The following is a 16,449-nucleotide window of genomic DNA, read 5'->3' on the forward strand; positions in this document are numbered from 1 at the left end:
GTAAAAAGTTGAGCAGCAAACAGGTTGAATCAATAGTTTTTGATAAACACTAAAGGCGCATTCCCTTGCTCCTATCAAGTAGGAGAGGGGTTAGTCCTTGTTACTATCGGCCTCCTCTTCTAAAGCAAGAGAAGAGTATATGGTAAACTTTCCGCCAAGTGGGAAAACAGCTATTTTCTCTATTTTGACTATCTGTGGATACCAAAATGAGCACCCTAAAAGGCATATGAAAAACTTTAAGCTTCCCAACACAAATCAGGTCTGCTCTTCCAAAGTCACCATGTTCTTTAATATAGATCTATTTAAAATAATATTTAAAACAAGTCTGAGTATGAACAAAGAAACCTCATACTTGTTAAGAGTATTTACTATGACAACGTATGAGGAAGTGACATTCTATATAGAATTCGATGGTTCTTACTTCAAAAGCATACACGTTCATCAACATGGCCATGTGTACAGTTAGGCTGGCCCCATCCCCAACCACGTGATTCCTAACATGTCTGGGATAATCACAGTGGCTTCGCTGCATTGTCAATGAGTGGTTTAAGGATGAGAATATAATTCACCTTGGAACCACAAAACATGTGTAGTCTGCTAAAGTATTCTGGAAAAGGTGTCCTTATACCCAAAGAGGATATAAACAGATGAATGCATGTTCTTCTCCCCTTCGATGTGGCAGATAGAACTTTTATAGCCAAAAGCATTCCAAAACAATGAGTGGTCTGCATGGTAATGATTGAGGTCAGAGGTTGGCCAGTTACAGTACATCTGCTCTTATAAATTTTTACTGGAACATGGCAATATCCATTCAATTATATATCATCTATGGCTACAACATCCAAGATGAATAGTTTTAACAAAGACAATATGCCCAGCAAAGTCAAATATATTTACTATTTGGCCCTATACAAAAAAAGTCTGTAATCTCTTATTCAAATTCATACCTGATTATTTTTATTCTTATTAGTTAACCAATATACTATACTTGAGTGAATACACTTACATGACAATGACAAAAAATATTTTTAAGGCTTAAAATCTAATTTTAAGAATTACATTGCTTTCTCAGAATATTGCATTTATAAGGAAGTTACTATAGCATTTTAGCTGAAGCATCTTTTAGATATAATCCAATTCAACAAATTTTTATTGAGCTCTTACCATGTGCCACAATACAAGTTTGAATAAAACACAACCTCTACACATAAGGAGCTCAAATAATAATAGGTAGGCAGCTCAAATCCACAAATATTCTGGTAAGGAGGAGACAAGTCATGATAGGTATACTTAAAAAAAGAAAGTACAAAAAAAAAAAAATAAGAAAGTACCACTTTGCAGAGAGGGAGAGAGAAACACACATCTATTTGAGAATATGACAAAAAAGTATTCATAGAACTGAGTGCTTATCATGTGCCAGGGAGTGTTTCAGTGTTTTATATTCATTAATCTTTTCTTACTAGACAATTAACGAGATAATTAATTAATAAAACTGCCAAAAGGTAAATTAAATTGCTCTCTTCACTTCACAGATAAGCAAAGTGAGGCACAGAAAGAACAGCACTTGTCCAAGGTTACAGAGATTCTAACCCAGTCAGTCTAGCTCCAGAGTTTGTACTCCCATCACCATTCTCTACTGTTACAGTTAAATGACATTCTGAAAGGATTAACAGGCCAAGGACTAGGAAAAAAAGGCTTGTGAAAATAATGCTCATTAGTCTTATTTATCTAGCTATTTATTGTTGGATACAACAGAACAGAGAAAGGGAGTAATGGGCATATTACTAAAGATCTTAAATGTCAAACAGAGGAGTCTGTACTCAATCTGCAGGCAATGGAGGAGGGAGAGAGCTTAGGAATTTTCCTGAGGGAAGATAAGTGTGTTAAATTAAAGCAGAAGTAAATTATTCTGACTTAAATAAAGCAACAAAATGTAATTAGAAATTTTTTTCTTTTAAAGTCTAGGTAAGGGGATCCCTGGGTGGCGCAGCGGTTTGGCGCCTGCCTTTGGCCCAGGGCGCGATCCTGGAGACCCGGGATCGAATCCCACGTCGGGCTCCCGGTGCATGGAGCCTGCTTCTCCCTCTGCCTGTGTCTCTGCCTCTCTCTCTTTCTCTCTCTGTGACTATCATAAATAAATAAAAATTAAAAAAAAAAAAGTCTAGGTAAGAACTAACGTGGTAACATTAAATAATGGAAAAGAGAAAGAAAAATATTAAAGAGACAGATGTGAGGAATGAGAAATTAATTAAGGAGGAACAGACAAGCACAGAGATGGTAAGTTCAGGTGAATGGAGGTTAGAAAGTTCTGTATACTCACAGAAATGATGACAGAAAAAGGAGCTATGTTGTAGAGAGTAAAGGTGAACAAGATTATGGATTCAATAATTTAATGTGAAGTGAATCAGTCCATCAGAAATTCTGTGCCAGAGCTGAATTTTCACTTAACACTCAAACACGGGATGATTCTAAAAAGAGTAAAAGTCCTCTTTTGAGAGACTGAGAACAGGGCCTGTTCCAAGCACAGCATGTTCTAAAACTATCTGCCAGGTCACAGAACCTGCCCTTTAGTGGCCAGGTTCTGTTTCATAGGGACTCTCTCAGAAACTTGAATTACGAAACTGTAGGGTGACATTAGCAAAAGGATAAATGACAGAAGAATATATAAGGCTTAAGAGGGTCACAGAAAGACTACAGATGAATTAAATCTGAAAGGGAGCCAAAGACACAAAGCAAAGGGAGAGGAAGCAGGATAAAAACGAAATGAAGACGGATGAATACCAGTGTGTGTGTATGCACATGTGTGTGTACATGTTTGAGAGAGAGGGTGTGAGGAGTGAGGAAGAAAGGAGAGAATAAGGGTGACCGAGGGCAGAAGCCTAACACCCTGCCATGACCATGTCACAGAGAATGATGATATCACTGTCTTGGTTGCATTCTATGTGAGGCCTGCTGAAATAAGGTCCCCACCCTAAACGTTTTCTTACTATTAAAGCAAAAACAAAAACAAAAACAAAAACAAAACAAACAAACAAAAAAACCTTAAGGCAATCAGAGCAAGTCTTGGTTCCTTGTATATAAACAAGCCAATTTTCCATATTTTCCTGAGGTTTACCTCGGTTTATAGAGCATGGATTAAGTAAAGAACAAAGAAGAGGAGTCTATTTTATTCTTTTGATTAATGATAATCCTATTTCCATTATATGATACTTCATTTCCTAAAGGCCATAGAAATGTATCCATTAGGAACACAGATTTCACCTACTTCGTGAAATTAGCGCAATCTCTTTGACAATGTATATCAAGATGTAAAATGTACATTCCTTTTTACCAAATGTCTTATGTTTGGTTCAAGCATTTTGGATACATTCCTAGGTAATGCTGATCTGCTGATCCAGGGCGCATGTGTTAGTATGTTGGAATTACTAATATAGGAGCTAGATGAAGACTGAGCAGTGGAGGCAAGTCCAAAAAAACATGAGAAGTGAGGAGAGGGTCAAAGAAAAAAATGTCTTCAAATATGAACATTTAAGGGATAGCCAAAGATGAGAGGTCAGTAAAAGTTACCCTAAGTAGTGAGAGTAGTACAAGGAGAACCAGACAAGACTAAAATCATGAAAACCAAGAGCAAAGAATTTTGACAAATACCACAAAAACTCTTAAATAATTCAAAGATAATCACAAAATAACCTAGTAAAAAGCTAACCAGTCAACAGCCTCAACAAGCCAGCTCTTTGGCACAAGCAGGAGCTTTTATCTTTTGACCAAGTCCACCTCTGTCTCCTTCCATCTCTCCTCCCTCCCCCTTCCTGCCCATTGATAAAGCAGAGTGTAGTGCAGGGGCATACTCATCCAAACACATCAACAACATATTCATGTCTGTTTCCTTTAAAATGGCAGCCCTCACCTGCTAGCTATAAAGCTCCTCAAAGATCCATACAGTCATTTGAAGTCGGGAAACTTTTCCAACTTGTCAAGACAAAACTGACTGAAGCTAATTTGCCAGAACTCAAGTTGGCGTAGTGTGAGGCAAGCACCATCTACAAACATTCAAACTGTGTCTTGCCAAGCTGTAGGAAATTGCCAACCTAGATCTCCAATTAGGCCTTGGAACAACAAGTAAGCCCTTCCACTGTGTGCGATTTTTAACATCCATCAGCACTGCCTCCAATGTGTGCTGTAAGGTGCCAAGCTCCACAGAGGGAACCCACAGGCTGCTCTCACCTCTGTCTGTCCAATTCCATCTCAAAGTGCCAGCAGCCTAGCACAAGTTGCTGGCAGTGACTAAAACTAGGGAAAGGAAAATATAAGATTATGGCTTCTTCTCTGAAAAGAGAAAGAATATCATTAACACTAGTTTCTGTAGAGGAGACCAGCTCCTCCAGTGGAACCAAGGAGAGCTGCCTCACCTTCCTTCTGGTGAAAATCTGGCTGCAGATTTAAGGAGTAGGCACCACCCAAAGCCTCGTGAGCCAGAGCTGCAGCTGCAGCTGCACTGCCCATCCGCTGCGACCGATCTGTCTATGAGCTGAGCCAGCACGTTAAAGGCTTGGCAGCAGACAAGGAAGTGATCCATCAGTGAATAAAACAGGCCAGAAGGCACCTGGGGGTGACCCTCCACACAGCTTTGCATGTCCAGTTCAGAAACTATCTCATCCACTTGGCACAGCGACAACTGCCCCTTGCATCTTTTAGCTGTCTGTTCTGAAAACCCACGTTGTTCAGTCAGCACCCTGAGCTGGCTATTTCAAAACTAAGTCTTGGGGAAAAGACTATGGACAAGTCACAGTTTTCAGTCAAGCAGAACACTGCAAAATGAGCAATGATGATAAAAAGGGAAGAAATAGTAGGGAGATATGAGGATATGGAAGAAGGAACATGAGCAGGGACATCAGATCAGGACTTGAATTTTGAGCCAACCACTGAACGGCCACCAGCTCTTTGAGCCTCAGCATACACATAAAGTGAAAATACTCCTATACAATCCATGCAAGTGTCAAGGGATTACATGAGGTCGTAAACATACTCAATAGAACACCCAACGCATAATAGGTCCTCAATCACTGGTAGCGATTATGATTATTATCCTGTACCTGAAGCTCATTAACACTAAAGATGTCTCATAACCTCACCTGTGTGTGCAGGAGAGCAACACAAACACAGGGAGGAAAAAGAGAATGAGAGACTGTGGTGGTGAATTTTGTCTATCAACTTGGCAAGGCTATGGCAGTCGGTTACACAATCAAACTTGAATTTAGGTGTTGCTGCGAAGTTGTTTCATAAATGCGGTTAGTTTCTACTCAGAGTTGACTTTAAATGAAGGAGATTACCCCCGATAATTCAGATGGGCTTCATTTATTCATTGAAGGTCTTAAGAGCAAAGGTTTTCAGGAACAGAAAAAAAAAATTCTGCCTTGAGACCAAAGCATCACTTTCTGCCATATTTCTAGCCTTCAGTCTACTGTATGGATCTTGAACTTGCCAGTCCCACGATCCAGTGGGCCAGTTTCTGAAAGTAAACCTCTTCTTGCACGCCCCCCCCCCACATACATACATGCGCACATAACCCTTCTATTGCTTGTTTCTCTGAAGAACCCAAGCTGATACAGAGGGAAACAGAGATACAGACCAACAGAGATAAAGACAAAGAAAAATAAGGAGACAGGAAAGGAGAAAGAGAAGAAAAAAACATAAATTAGCTGAGCTATTTAAAGAGCTTGGGGCTCCCTGTTATTATTCCATGATTAATGGAAATGCTCACATCATTGCCATATGAAGTCAACCAACATTCAGAGGACTTGAAAAGCAACATTCTATTCCACTGTTTGTGGTTGATTCTAATTTCATGTAATATGTGTTTACCTCAATTCACTAAATACTTGCTTCACTTCACTGCCTAGTACCGGCTTGTTGAAGGCGTATTGCTGCTTCAAGTCTATATTAAGACATAATTAGGAATGGCTGCATTTTAAGTAACTTCTAATAAGGCCAGAACTGCTTTTTCAACCAAGACCTTGGTTTTCTACTTAAATCCAGGCAAAATAATCATCATTAAAATAAAACTTTTAAGAATATAGAACTGCAAGGATGTAAACAAATAAACAAAAACAAAAACAAATAAACAAAATAAAAAATAGTGAAAAAGCACACTCCTCATCTGTTTCAATGAGACCTATCTGACCATTAAGATGGTACCTGAATGACTTGTGTATACTTCCTTCCCCAAATGCAGTTTATAACACTCCCTTCTAGACTAGTCAATGAAGTTTCTCTTGAGGTATTATATAAAGACATCACAGATTACAGAGGTGGAAGGGAAGTTCTAAGGATCTCTAGCTTAACTTTTTTTTTTTAATGGGTCAATATCCTTTTAATTGAAAAAAAAAAAAAAAACTATGTTTGGTTGGCTTGGATCACAGCAGAACGGACACCCAGATAGATTCTACCTAAAGTTTTTCCGTAGTCAAGAGTCTCTTTTGGTATGTTTATTTCACTTGGAAACCATTTCAGTGATCTGAGAGTTTAGTTTGATTTAGTTTAGTTTCATTTGCTTCCACTCCTCCAACCAAACTCCAGAAAAAAATAAGTGAAACATAATTCATAAGTCCTTATTATGGATCAGGAATCCTCTAAGTGCTTTACATTTACTAACTCATCATCCATACTTTACAGGTGAGGTAATCAAGGCACAGTAAAGCTAAGGTTACCACATTCACAGGGATGACACAGGGAGGCAGGCTCCAAAGATATTTTGCCTCTCATCAAAATATCATCCACTATGCACACAGAAACACAGAGTAACACAGACCTATTAGATCTCTAGAAAAGGATTTAAGGAAATGACATTCACCAGGAAGAACAGTTCATAATGCTGTGAGGAATTGGGAAAGCTGTCATTTGGCTCTTAAAGTGTTAAAGAAAGTTGTTAATGATCTCACTTAATTCAAGTTTCCCTGTTTTTCCAATTGATTAGAAATTAAGGCATGTTTATCATTGATGATGATCATCTAATAAAACACACACGTACTTCAGGCAAAGGGCATCAAGAAATCACCAGTCAGAGGTTTGCCTGCACAAATGCTTTCTTTGTTAAGAGTCAAATGAGAAAACAAGAGGCAAAGTATCCAGCAGTAGATCCATAATGAATGCTGTTTCCAGGGCCTTCAGGCCCTTAACTGAATGGCTGGCTTATTTAACTGTCCCTTTGATGTGATTTAGCAAATCAAAAAGGTATTAAAATCTATTAGCCTAACACTCATAAAAGTTCCCGTGAAGTGCCTCTTCAGCAATAAATAAGAAAAAAAAAAAAAGCCTTTCCCAGATACTACCTTTGTGGCTCATCAGTCTTGGGTTCAGGGCAGTGATGAAGTTCTCAGTTTCAGGCATCAGCAACACCTTTTCTCACTGTTTTGGCCAATTCTGGCAGACTGGGAACTATGTAGTTTAGTAGCCTCTTCTTACATCAATATTTGATTGCTTTCCATGTAAAACATGCCATTAACTTAATCAGAAATTGACTCACACAAACACCTTTTAAACAGGTCAAATTAAGATAAAGGTCCATGCTCTTTGCCTCTATGGAACTGGGACACTAAACCAGACATTAATGTCAGCATGCAGATTAAATGTCATTAAAGGTAATTTGTCACCTATACACATTTATCTCCATTTAATAATTAGCTAAAGGTCAGAGAGAGAAACCTGTGTGTTTTAATCTACATTTCCTCTCCTTTAGGAAAGGGAATGCAGATTCAAAGCAAGGCTGAAGGCTGTATGTAAATTCAGGTACTTTTTAAAAAGATTTTATTTATTTGTTCATGAGAGACACAGAGATAGAGGAAGAGACACAGGCAGAGGGAGAAGCAGGCTGCATGCAGGGAGCCCGATGCGGGACTTGATCCCAGGACCTGAGCCAAAGGCTCAACCACTGAGGCATCCAGGTGCCCCCCGGAGTAATTTTAAATAAACAAGCCAATTTGGAAAAATTCAACAGAATTAAATATAGCAGGAAGTAGTGACCCAAGAAAGGCAGACTGAGGAGAAGTGGGAAGAAGGTGCTAGAACACCAGAAGTTCTGGGCATCATACCCTATGGAAATCACTTTTCTTATCCACTCTTACTTTACCTACCAGATAATTCTACCTTTAAAGTGTTTATTGTATCTGGATGTTGCATCCCAGAGAATACCTAGAAGAAAGCTCCAGGAGTGATGACTATGGGATACCTAGTCTGAAACAGTGGATGGGGCCTCTTTAATCCAGACAGAAATAACTTCTCTTCTGTTCCTTCCCCTGCCCTCCCATTCAGCATCACACTTCTCAGAACAGAACCTTAGTTAAGAACCAGTATTAAAAGCAGATTAATTCTAATACAGTTAAAATCCAGACAGTAAAAGAAAGTTCAAATGGAAGAGCTTAAGAGATGTTAAGGAAAGGTCATGAAGCATTTCCTACTGGGAGGAAATTCTTGCAAGGGGGAGGGTGGGTGATGGATACAGGAAAGAAGGAAGTGGGCATCACCCATGTCAATTCTGGCTCAGAGGTCTTTGGATTCTACTCTTCCTGGAACTCTTAATATTCACTCAACAACAAAAATCTATCCCTCTGGGCAACATACTGTGGATATGATGGTGAACAAACATAGTTGCTGCCCTCATAAACCGACAGTCCCATTCGGGGGAGTCCAACAGCAACATATAATTTGAATAGAAGCTTTAAACTGCTAACTTTGAGGGAATTCAAGGTAGCAGATCTCGAGAGATGCCCTTGATTTAGGTGGGGATGCTGGGGAGAGTTAGGATAGAGCTTCTTCAAAAGTCAACTCCACAATTTTGATTTGTTGATATTACATTTCATTAAATGCTTTCCTAAAACAATGCTTGGTGTTGATTTGGGGGAGAAGTGTAAGTGGGTGGGAGGAAGCTGGCAAAGGTCCTGTCCAGAGGAACAGAATCACAAGTAGGCACCATGTCCTATATACCAACAAGTCTCTGTGTTTAGCAGATAGTTGACATTCAACAAATATTTGCAGAAAGGACTGTTCCACAATCAAGCTGCATTAATATTCTGTGTGTCCTGGCCCAAATGTGACCACAAAGTAGAGGAAAAGTCAGCATTCGAATAAAGCAATGAGAAATCTGGTAACCAGATGAGATTTATCAAGGAAGGAACTGTAACAGAACCACTAGAATAAGAAATCCAAATTATTTTGGTTCATCTTCTACAAACCACATGAAACCACCTAAGCAAAAAAATAAAAAAATAAACAAATTTTAAAAAAAAAAAAAAAAAAAAAAAAAAAAAATTTTCAAAAAAATCAATAAATTAACTGAAAACAACCACAATAATATTAGCTAACATCCAACAAATGTTCATCTTATCCAGTGCTATGTTTAGAACTTGACTTTTATGAACTCACTGAACTGTCTCAAAAGCTCTGTAAGGTGGGTGGAACAGTTTAGGTCATAAATGTTAACTAAATTTACCAAAGTGACAGAGACAGTATGCGGCAAAGCCAAGGCTAAACACGGAAGCTCCAGCTTCAGAGCCTGTGTTTAAAACACTGCATCACACTGCCAGCTGTGGTCCTCCTATGAACATTGCTGACCCATCAATGAAAATAAATCTAAGTGACCTTAAGCAAACCAATGTGTAACAAAAGCAAAGGACACCCACAAAAACTATTTTAAAATTAAGTTTTAAGGTAGTTTCTCTACTATTGCAAGCAACTCACCATGGCAGATTACAGATAAACCTCATTTTACATTGGAACGGCACCAATTTAACTTGGATTCATTGAGCACTACTTGCTAATTATAAGGGATGGTAAAAATTGTGAAAAATGTGTAAAGTCAGGATCTCTTTTGTAGAGAAAAGAGTCAATGGCATAGAGAAGAGTCCTAAACAAATACCAAATCAGGGAAGTCCTGGCCTTGAATTGACTATAATAATTTATCTTGAACAAGTAATTCTACTTTCACAGCTCTGTTTCTTAATTTATAAAAATCAAGGGGTTGAAGCAGGTCTCTGGCATACTTTTTAGTCGTAACAAGGTATGATTTTGTGAAATCCAGATGTTCACTAATTTTAAGGATGATTAGTCCAGCTGTCCTTTATTTTACTGAATATATTTTAATTCTTTCAATTGTAAGCATACAACTCAGCACACAAAAGAAAATAAAAAGAAACGGTAGTTAAAGAAATTTTTAAAAAAGAATACTGTACTCAAACTACACAGACCTCAAAAGGGGTTAAACACACACAAACACACGGAACTATTTTCAGATATGCCAACTAAACAGGGAAAGTGATTTGCATTTCTATGGGAGGTTTAATGATGGTTTTATTGGGGCGGGGGAGAAGACAGAGACCAAGGGACTGAAAAGAACATCAAAAAACAAAAAACCTAGATTCTATTCTCAGTCCTCCTTCCAGGCTCTGAGGATAAGTTCTGAAGGGTCAATTAGCCTTTCCACACTTAAATTTCTATTCATATTGCCTAGGTAGTCCTTCCACATAGTTCAAAATGTGATTTTCTTTTTTATATTTAAAAGAAAAAATTGTAACAATATTAAGAGAATGTTTCCAATTCTAAATCTAAAGATTGCCTTCCGTGGGCATATAGGCACTGATAACCAGTTCCACTTTATCTGGAAAAAATAACTTGAAAACACTTGTATATAAGCAGAAAGGCTTCTTTGGTTGAAGAGGCCACAGCAGCCTCTTGGCCTTGTGGGAGATGCTCCAGCTCACTCTCTGAAGGGCAGGGAACCAACTCTGAAGCCTGCATGTGGGAATTCTTGTTTGCACAAGTCATGGGCACTCTGCCTTTCATGAAATGACAGCATAAAAGCTCAGAGGAACACCACTCTCTGCCCTGCAGCTGTGGCCAAGACTGCAATGTTTAAAGGTTACAGTGATTAAGCACTGTGATTAATTTAGTCTCCACAAAATCAATTCTACTCAACCACAAATCCCTAATTTACATATCAGAGCAAGCTAAACTTGGTCTGATCAATGTAATATGAAATTCACAACAATCTCCCATCTTCCCATTCTCAGCCTCTCCTTCCACCCCAGGAAAAAAGGTATGTTACGGGGAATTCGAAGAAAAAAAAAATAGAAACTGCATTCATTCTGGCAAAGTTAAAATGATCTTTCACTGGGCTAAATATTATTTCCTTTCTTTGACCTGGCCATGTGCCAAGAGTTGAATAGCATTAAACTTTAGTCCACACTGCTGCCAAATGCTGGAGATTTAGAAACCCCCTAGCACTGAGGCTTCACAGCATTGCCTGGTCAGCTTACCACATACACCACAGCCAAAATACATCAGAGTGTATCTAGTTGTGTATCATATTCATTCCTACAATAATACACAAAAGTTTGTCAAAGAAAAAAAAAGTTTGTCAAAGAAATGTACAAATACTTTCTTTTCTGCACATATGTACACTGCACATGTGACAAGAAAAGAATGAACCCTGTGACAGAGAGGCAAGAGCACCCCTCTGACTAGTCACCCATGAAGTCCTATTTCTGCGGTGCATCACCCAGATCAACTTCTGCCCACAGAAGCAGCCAACATGGGTCATCTACATAATCACTTCCCTATCCCCCAAATCCACCATAAAATACGCAATCCCAGTGTTTAAAAAACAAACAAACAAACAAACAAACAAAGTATTACATAAGGTAGGCTAAGAGATCACAGAAGCAAATAGAAAATCCATCCTTTAGCTTATTGATAACAGTGTCAATTACATGTCATAACATTAGCACAGAATGTTTAGGTCAAACTGACTCTCTTAAGATTACTTAACCCCCTTCTGCTTTCAGAACAACTCAGGTCACCCCTGTCAGCTAGAAAACATTTACTTGACCAATGGAAATACTGCCTACTTTTTCTCCTTTCATGTAATAACTCCTTTTAAAGTATGTTCTGTTTTTATTTATAATCTTTGGTTTTCTTAAAATATCAAGAGAGATCTGCCTTCCAAACTATTGAAATTTTCCTCCTGATAGGAAGCAACAGCCTCACTCTGAAACCAAGCAGGCTTGTTTCAGTTCCCCAGCTGCAACTGCTAGAAATACAGACATTAGTCTGAATTTAAAATTTGAAGTTTGAACAAATGTAGACAGGGAGACTGACAATTCTCTGCAAGCAAAAATGCAGCCCTGCATGTATAAGCACAAGGCAAAAAAAGATGGCCAGTGGATGCAGAAAATATTAATGTTTACAGAATAAAATTCAGACAGAACCAGAATACAGACATTTCCCTGAGCCATGACCAGTTCAACGCTTTACCAATTTTTCTTAAAAGGAGATAGGAATAATTCATTCAAGAATGAAATTTCATTTAGTTTGATGCATTATTCACAGTCTGTTTTATATTATTTCTTTGCACGAACTGTGAATCAAGAAGACAATGCTCTCACAACATGGGTTGTGTCATCTCAACTAATTCTTTTTTTATTGTCCTTGTAAAGCTTCTGAGTAAAGGACTCTATCTTTTATTGAGGAAGTTATTATACAGTGTCATATATAGTGGTTACAAATATGAGCTAAGAATTCAAATAAACCTTCCCCTAAATTCCACCTCAGCCACTTAAACAGCTGTTGAGATTCTGGCAATTATTTAACCTCAACATTTTTGTATCTGCATCTGTGAAAATAGGGATACTGATAGTCTTCACCAAATCTCAGTGAAATAAGTACTAAGTAAGAGCACACCTTTAAAACACAATACTTGGCTCATGGTAAGCACTAAACAAAACATGTACAGCTTATTGTTACTATTAATCCTTATCAGACACTGTCACAGGCATAGGGGATTATAAAAGCAAATAAGACTTTGCTTTCTCCAGCTGAGATGGCCGGATTAGCTCTTGGTTTATCAAGGGGGAAAAAGTGAATGTAACAGGACTTTGAGGGTAACAGGGAGTAGAGAGAGAGCAGTCACCAAATATTCTCTTCACACTCAACTTAGTGTCTGGTTATAATAACACAATTGACAACTGATACTACCACAACAGCTGGAAATTAAGATTTCTTAAAGATGTAAAGGAAACATTATGTTCATAACTTTCTAGTTCTGAGAAAATGGCCACAGCCTAGTGCTGCATATACTGTGGGTGCCCAAAGAGAAAGACAGCACATAATAACAAGCAAATTGTTTGATGTCATTAGCAGGTACAAGCCCTGGAATGCTAGCCCACGCCAGTTCCACTGCAACGCCAAGTACAGTATGCTGGGTAATGTACTCTGAAACATCTTATGGCAACACCAGGAAAAGAACACCTAATTAACAAGACAACTAAAACTGTTATCTCACCTAAGCCATGTGTCATTTGAAGAGGTATGCACATCTGTGTGTATGCACACAGAAGAGGCAAAGACTCATGCTGTAAGTGAGCACATAAAAGAGAACTACTGAAAAATCACAGAGAAAACGAATATAGTCTTTAGAGAAAGGGTAATGAAATTGAGCAGCAATGTTGAAATCTTGATTCACTGAACAATACCTATTGAGTGCTGGACAAAATACTACAATAAGCATCAAGAGCAAAAACAATGAAATGAAAAGATCTGAATTTTTTCTGAGTTAGTAGGTTTAAAGTGTTCTTTTTTTCTGCCTTTAAAATCATCCCAGGAAAATAACAGCTAACAGGAATGGTTTGGGCTGGATATAGGCCTTTCCTTATGAATTCTTCCAATTAGTTAAAAACAATACCTCACTTGGTGCTTTACTGAATTTAAAATGCTCGACTCTCCAGGCTCCCTCCCTTTTAACATTAGAGGAGAGAAGGCTCAGGTTCAGAGTCTTCCCCAAGAAAAGGTATCCAACTAGAATCCCGTATTTTCATTGTACTATACTCATGTTTACTGTTTCTTTCTTATGCCAAGTGATACTTGCTTTCTGTTTATTATAATTACATAATATTTTCTTTTAAATGCATGTGTCTAAGGAAAAAACCCACAACCTAGTGAGTTAAAAAATTGCAGAGATGAAACTCGAAATGGTAAAAGCTGAGGCGGGCAGCAGGTGACTCTCAGCACCTGCAGATTCCATGAGGTTAGCAAACTGAGCAATGGAAAACTCTTCTAGGCACCCTCTTGGCCACATCCACGTCAACCTCCCACTCAGCCTCTGTGGGTAAAGAGTGGATTTCATCAACAGATAGCCAGTAAGGACAAGGGGAGCACGGGATGAGGGTGACTACATGACGTCGTGCTGGTTTCCCTGCCACCATTCAATCCAGCATTTCTTCCTCCACACAGGGGGACTGAGGAAAGCTGAAGGTTCCTCATCCAGGCTCAGGCAGAAATCCCATCTCCAGGCAGCCAGGCTAGACATTCTCCGCATTGCCTCTGCTGCCGGCTCTGAGTTTAAGATGACATGCATTTCAGGAGGCAGTGTTTATTTTTCCAACCCAAGTGAGTCCTCAGGTTTATTTTTTATTTTTTTTAAGATTTCATTCATTCATTCATTCATTCATTCATTCATCGAGACACAGAGAGAGAGGCAGAGACACAGGCAGAGGGACAAGCAGGCTCCATGCAGGAGCCCAATGTGGGACTCGATCCCAGGACTCTGGGATCATGTCCTGAGCCAAAGGCAGATGCTCAACCACTGAGCCACCCAGGCGTCCCAAGTCCTCAAGGTTTAGACAGTTGGGAGATTGCCACCAGCTTTAGGGGAAAAAGCAAGCTTTCAGTCACAGAAAGATTAATACTCAAATCATATTCACTGCATCACAGGTAGGGGACAGCTGCAAGCCTGCAGCACAAATAATCTGTTTCCAGCTGCATCCCCACATTTTCACTCCCTGCTGCACCAAACTGAAAAGATAACTGAGTTCTTCCAAGAAAGTATGTTTTTACTCATACGCTAGCTCCTATCGAAAGCCATAGAGATTTTCTGTACAGAATATTCTTTCTCCTCCTCCTAATTTTTCCACGCCTACAAAACACACATATACACATGTACCAGCCTATTCACAAGCCCTTATTTCTCTGTAACCCAAATGCTAGAAAACCCTCTTGCTAAACTATCATTTATTTTATCTTCTATACCCATAGCAAGAAATATCTTAAATTATAAATGCCACTCAGCTACCTGATCTGAAAAGCCATCATCACATTCTGATCATATCACATAGCTTCTCTTCCAGCTAAAGTGCACGGGCAAGATGTTTTCTTAGCATCAGCATGATGTGCTTTCAAATATTAAGCTTAATTTGATATTCTGATTTCAAAGTCAAAATTAGAGTTTTCTGACACCATTCACTGAACAATTACCTGCAAAGGATAATGACATTACTACCTCCACTGGGTCCCTGGACAGTGTGCCTTTCCCCTCCTCATATAACATGGAGATCTACATACAAGGAAAGAAGTATGGGTACTAAGCTAAGGGAAGGAACAAGAGAGAAGCAGAAAAGGAAGAGGGGGGAAAGACAGGGAGGAAGTACACCAAGTAAGAGAATGGAAGCAAGTGAAGACAAAAGAGAGTACATAAAATTCTTCACTTCAAAACACCACAGAAACTCATGGTTTTATTTGGTATGTTTCAGAAAATGGATTTTGAAATCATGTGTGAGTTAAATAATAGTTTTTTTTTTTATATATAAAGTGGGCCTCTTTTCAGAGAGCTAAAAATAAGTGTCACACAAACAGAAGAGAATACAGTAGATGCAGAGCCCGGGGCAGGGGGTGGAGGGTAAAGACCAAGCATCCTCCGCCCAGTCTTGCTTATCTGCCTCCATCGAATAGACCTATCTATCCCACTGCCCAAAGCATCCAGGCAGGTTGCCAAAGAGTGCCTACTTGTTAACTCTCTCTGACCCATGAACCCTATAGGATGCCCCAACCAGTACCTGGCAGAACCCAGCACCACCGTGGCAGAGAACAAGGGCAGTGAAGATAAAGATGGGGCAAGAACAATGTGGCTTATGAGAGGGTACCCTCCTTGAACAGCAGGCCTAAGAAAGAAAACCTGGGCCCCTCTGCCTCACAGTGAGGGGACTTGATGAGTCCTTGAGCCTCACACCCCTCCCAAGCTCCGGGAGAGGCTCATGAGATGGATGATGCCCATGCAGAGGAGGAGGAAGCCAGAGGGGAACTTCTCAGCCCTCAGCACCAGCAGGCATGGCAGAGGCACCATCTTCCAGCGGGACTGAGGCTGCATAGCCACTCTCAAGCTCTAAGTCCACAGATGGCCAACACAGTATGACAGAAGTAATCTGAGAGATGCAAAGAACTTCTCTTCAACTCTTGATTTAGACTTCGGTCATGATCTATGGTCCTGGGATCGAGCCCCAAATCAGGCTTTGCACCAAATAGAAAGCCTGCTTGAGATTCTCTCTCTCCCTCTCCCCCTCTCCCCACATACTCTCTCTCTCTCTAAAATAAATTAATCTTTTAAAAAAGATGGTAGAAAAGCCAAGTACT

At 39.3% G+C, this 16,449-nt stretch overlaps 1 protein-coding gene across 10 annotated transcripts in view; it reads right to left on the reverse strand.

The window, feature by feature from the left end:
- Window positions 1–16,449, reverse strand: part of AUTS2 (activator of transcription and developmental regulator AUTS2) — a 1,128,325-nt gene that overhangs the window by 696,350 nt on the left and 415,526 nt on the right. The window contains exon 1 of one of the 10 annotated variants that reach the window (XM_038539034.1): window positions 570–602. The exons of the other annotated variants lie outside the window; for them this stretch is intronic. Coding sequence (XP_038394962.1) covers window positions 570–587 — 18 coding nt within the window. The 5' untranslated portion in view covers window positions 588–602. Of the gene's footprint in view, window positions 1–569; window positions 603–16,449 lie in introns of those variants that run through there. 10 annotated transcript variants of the gene reach the window in all.

This window comes from Canis lupus, chromosome 6 (assembly GCF_011100685.1).
Source record: "Canis lupus familiaris isolate Mischka breed German Shepherd chromosome 6, alternate assembly UU_Cfam_GSD_1.0, whole genome shotgun sequence".
Lineage (NCBI taxonomy): Eukaryota > Metazoa > Chordata > Mammalia > Carnivora > Canidae > Canis > Canis lupus.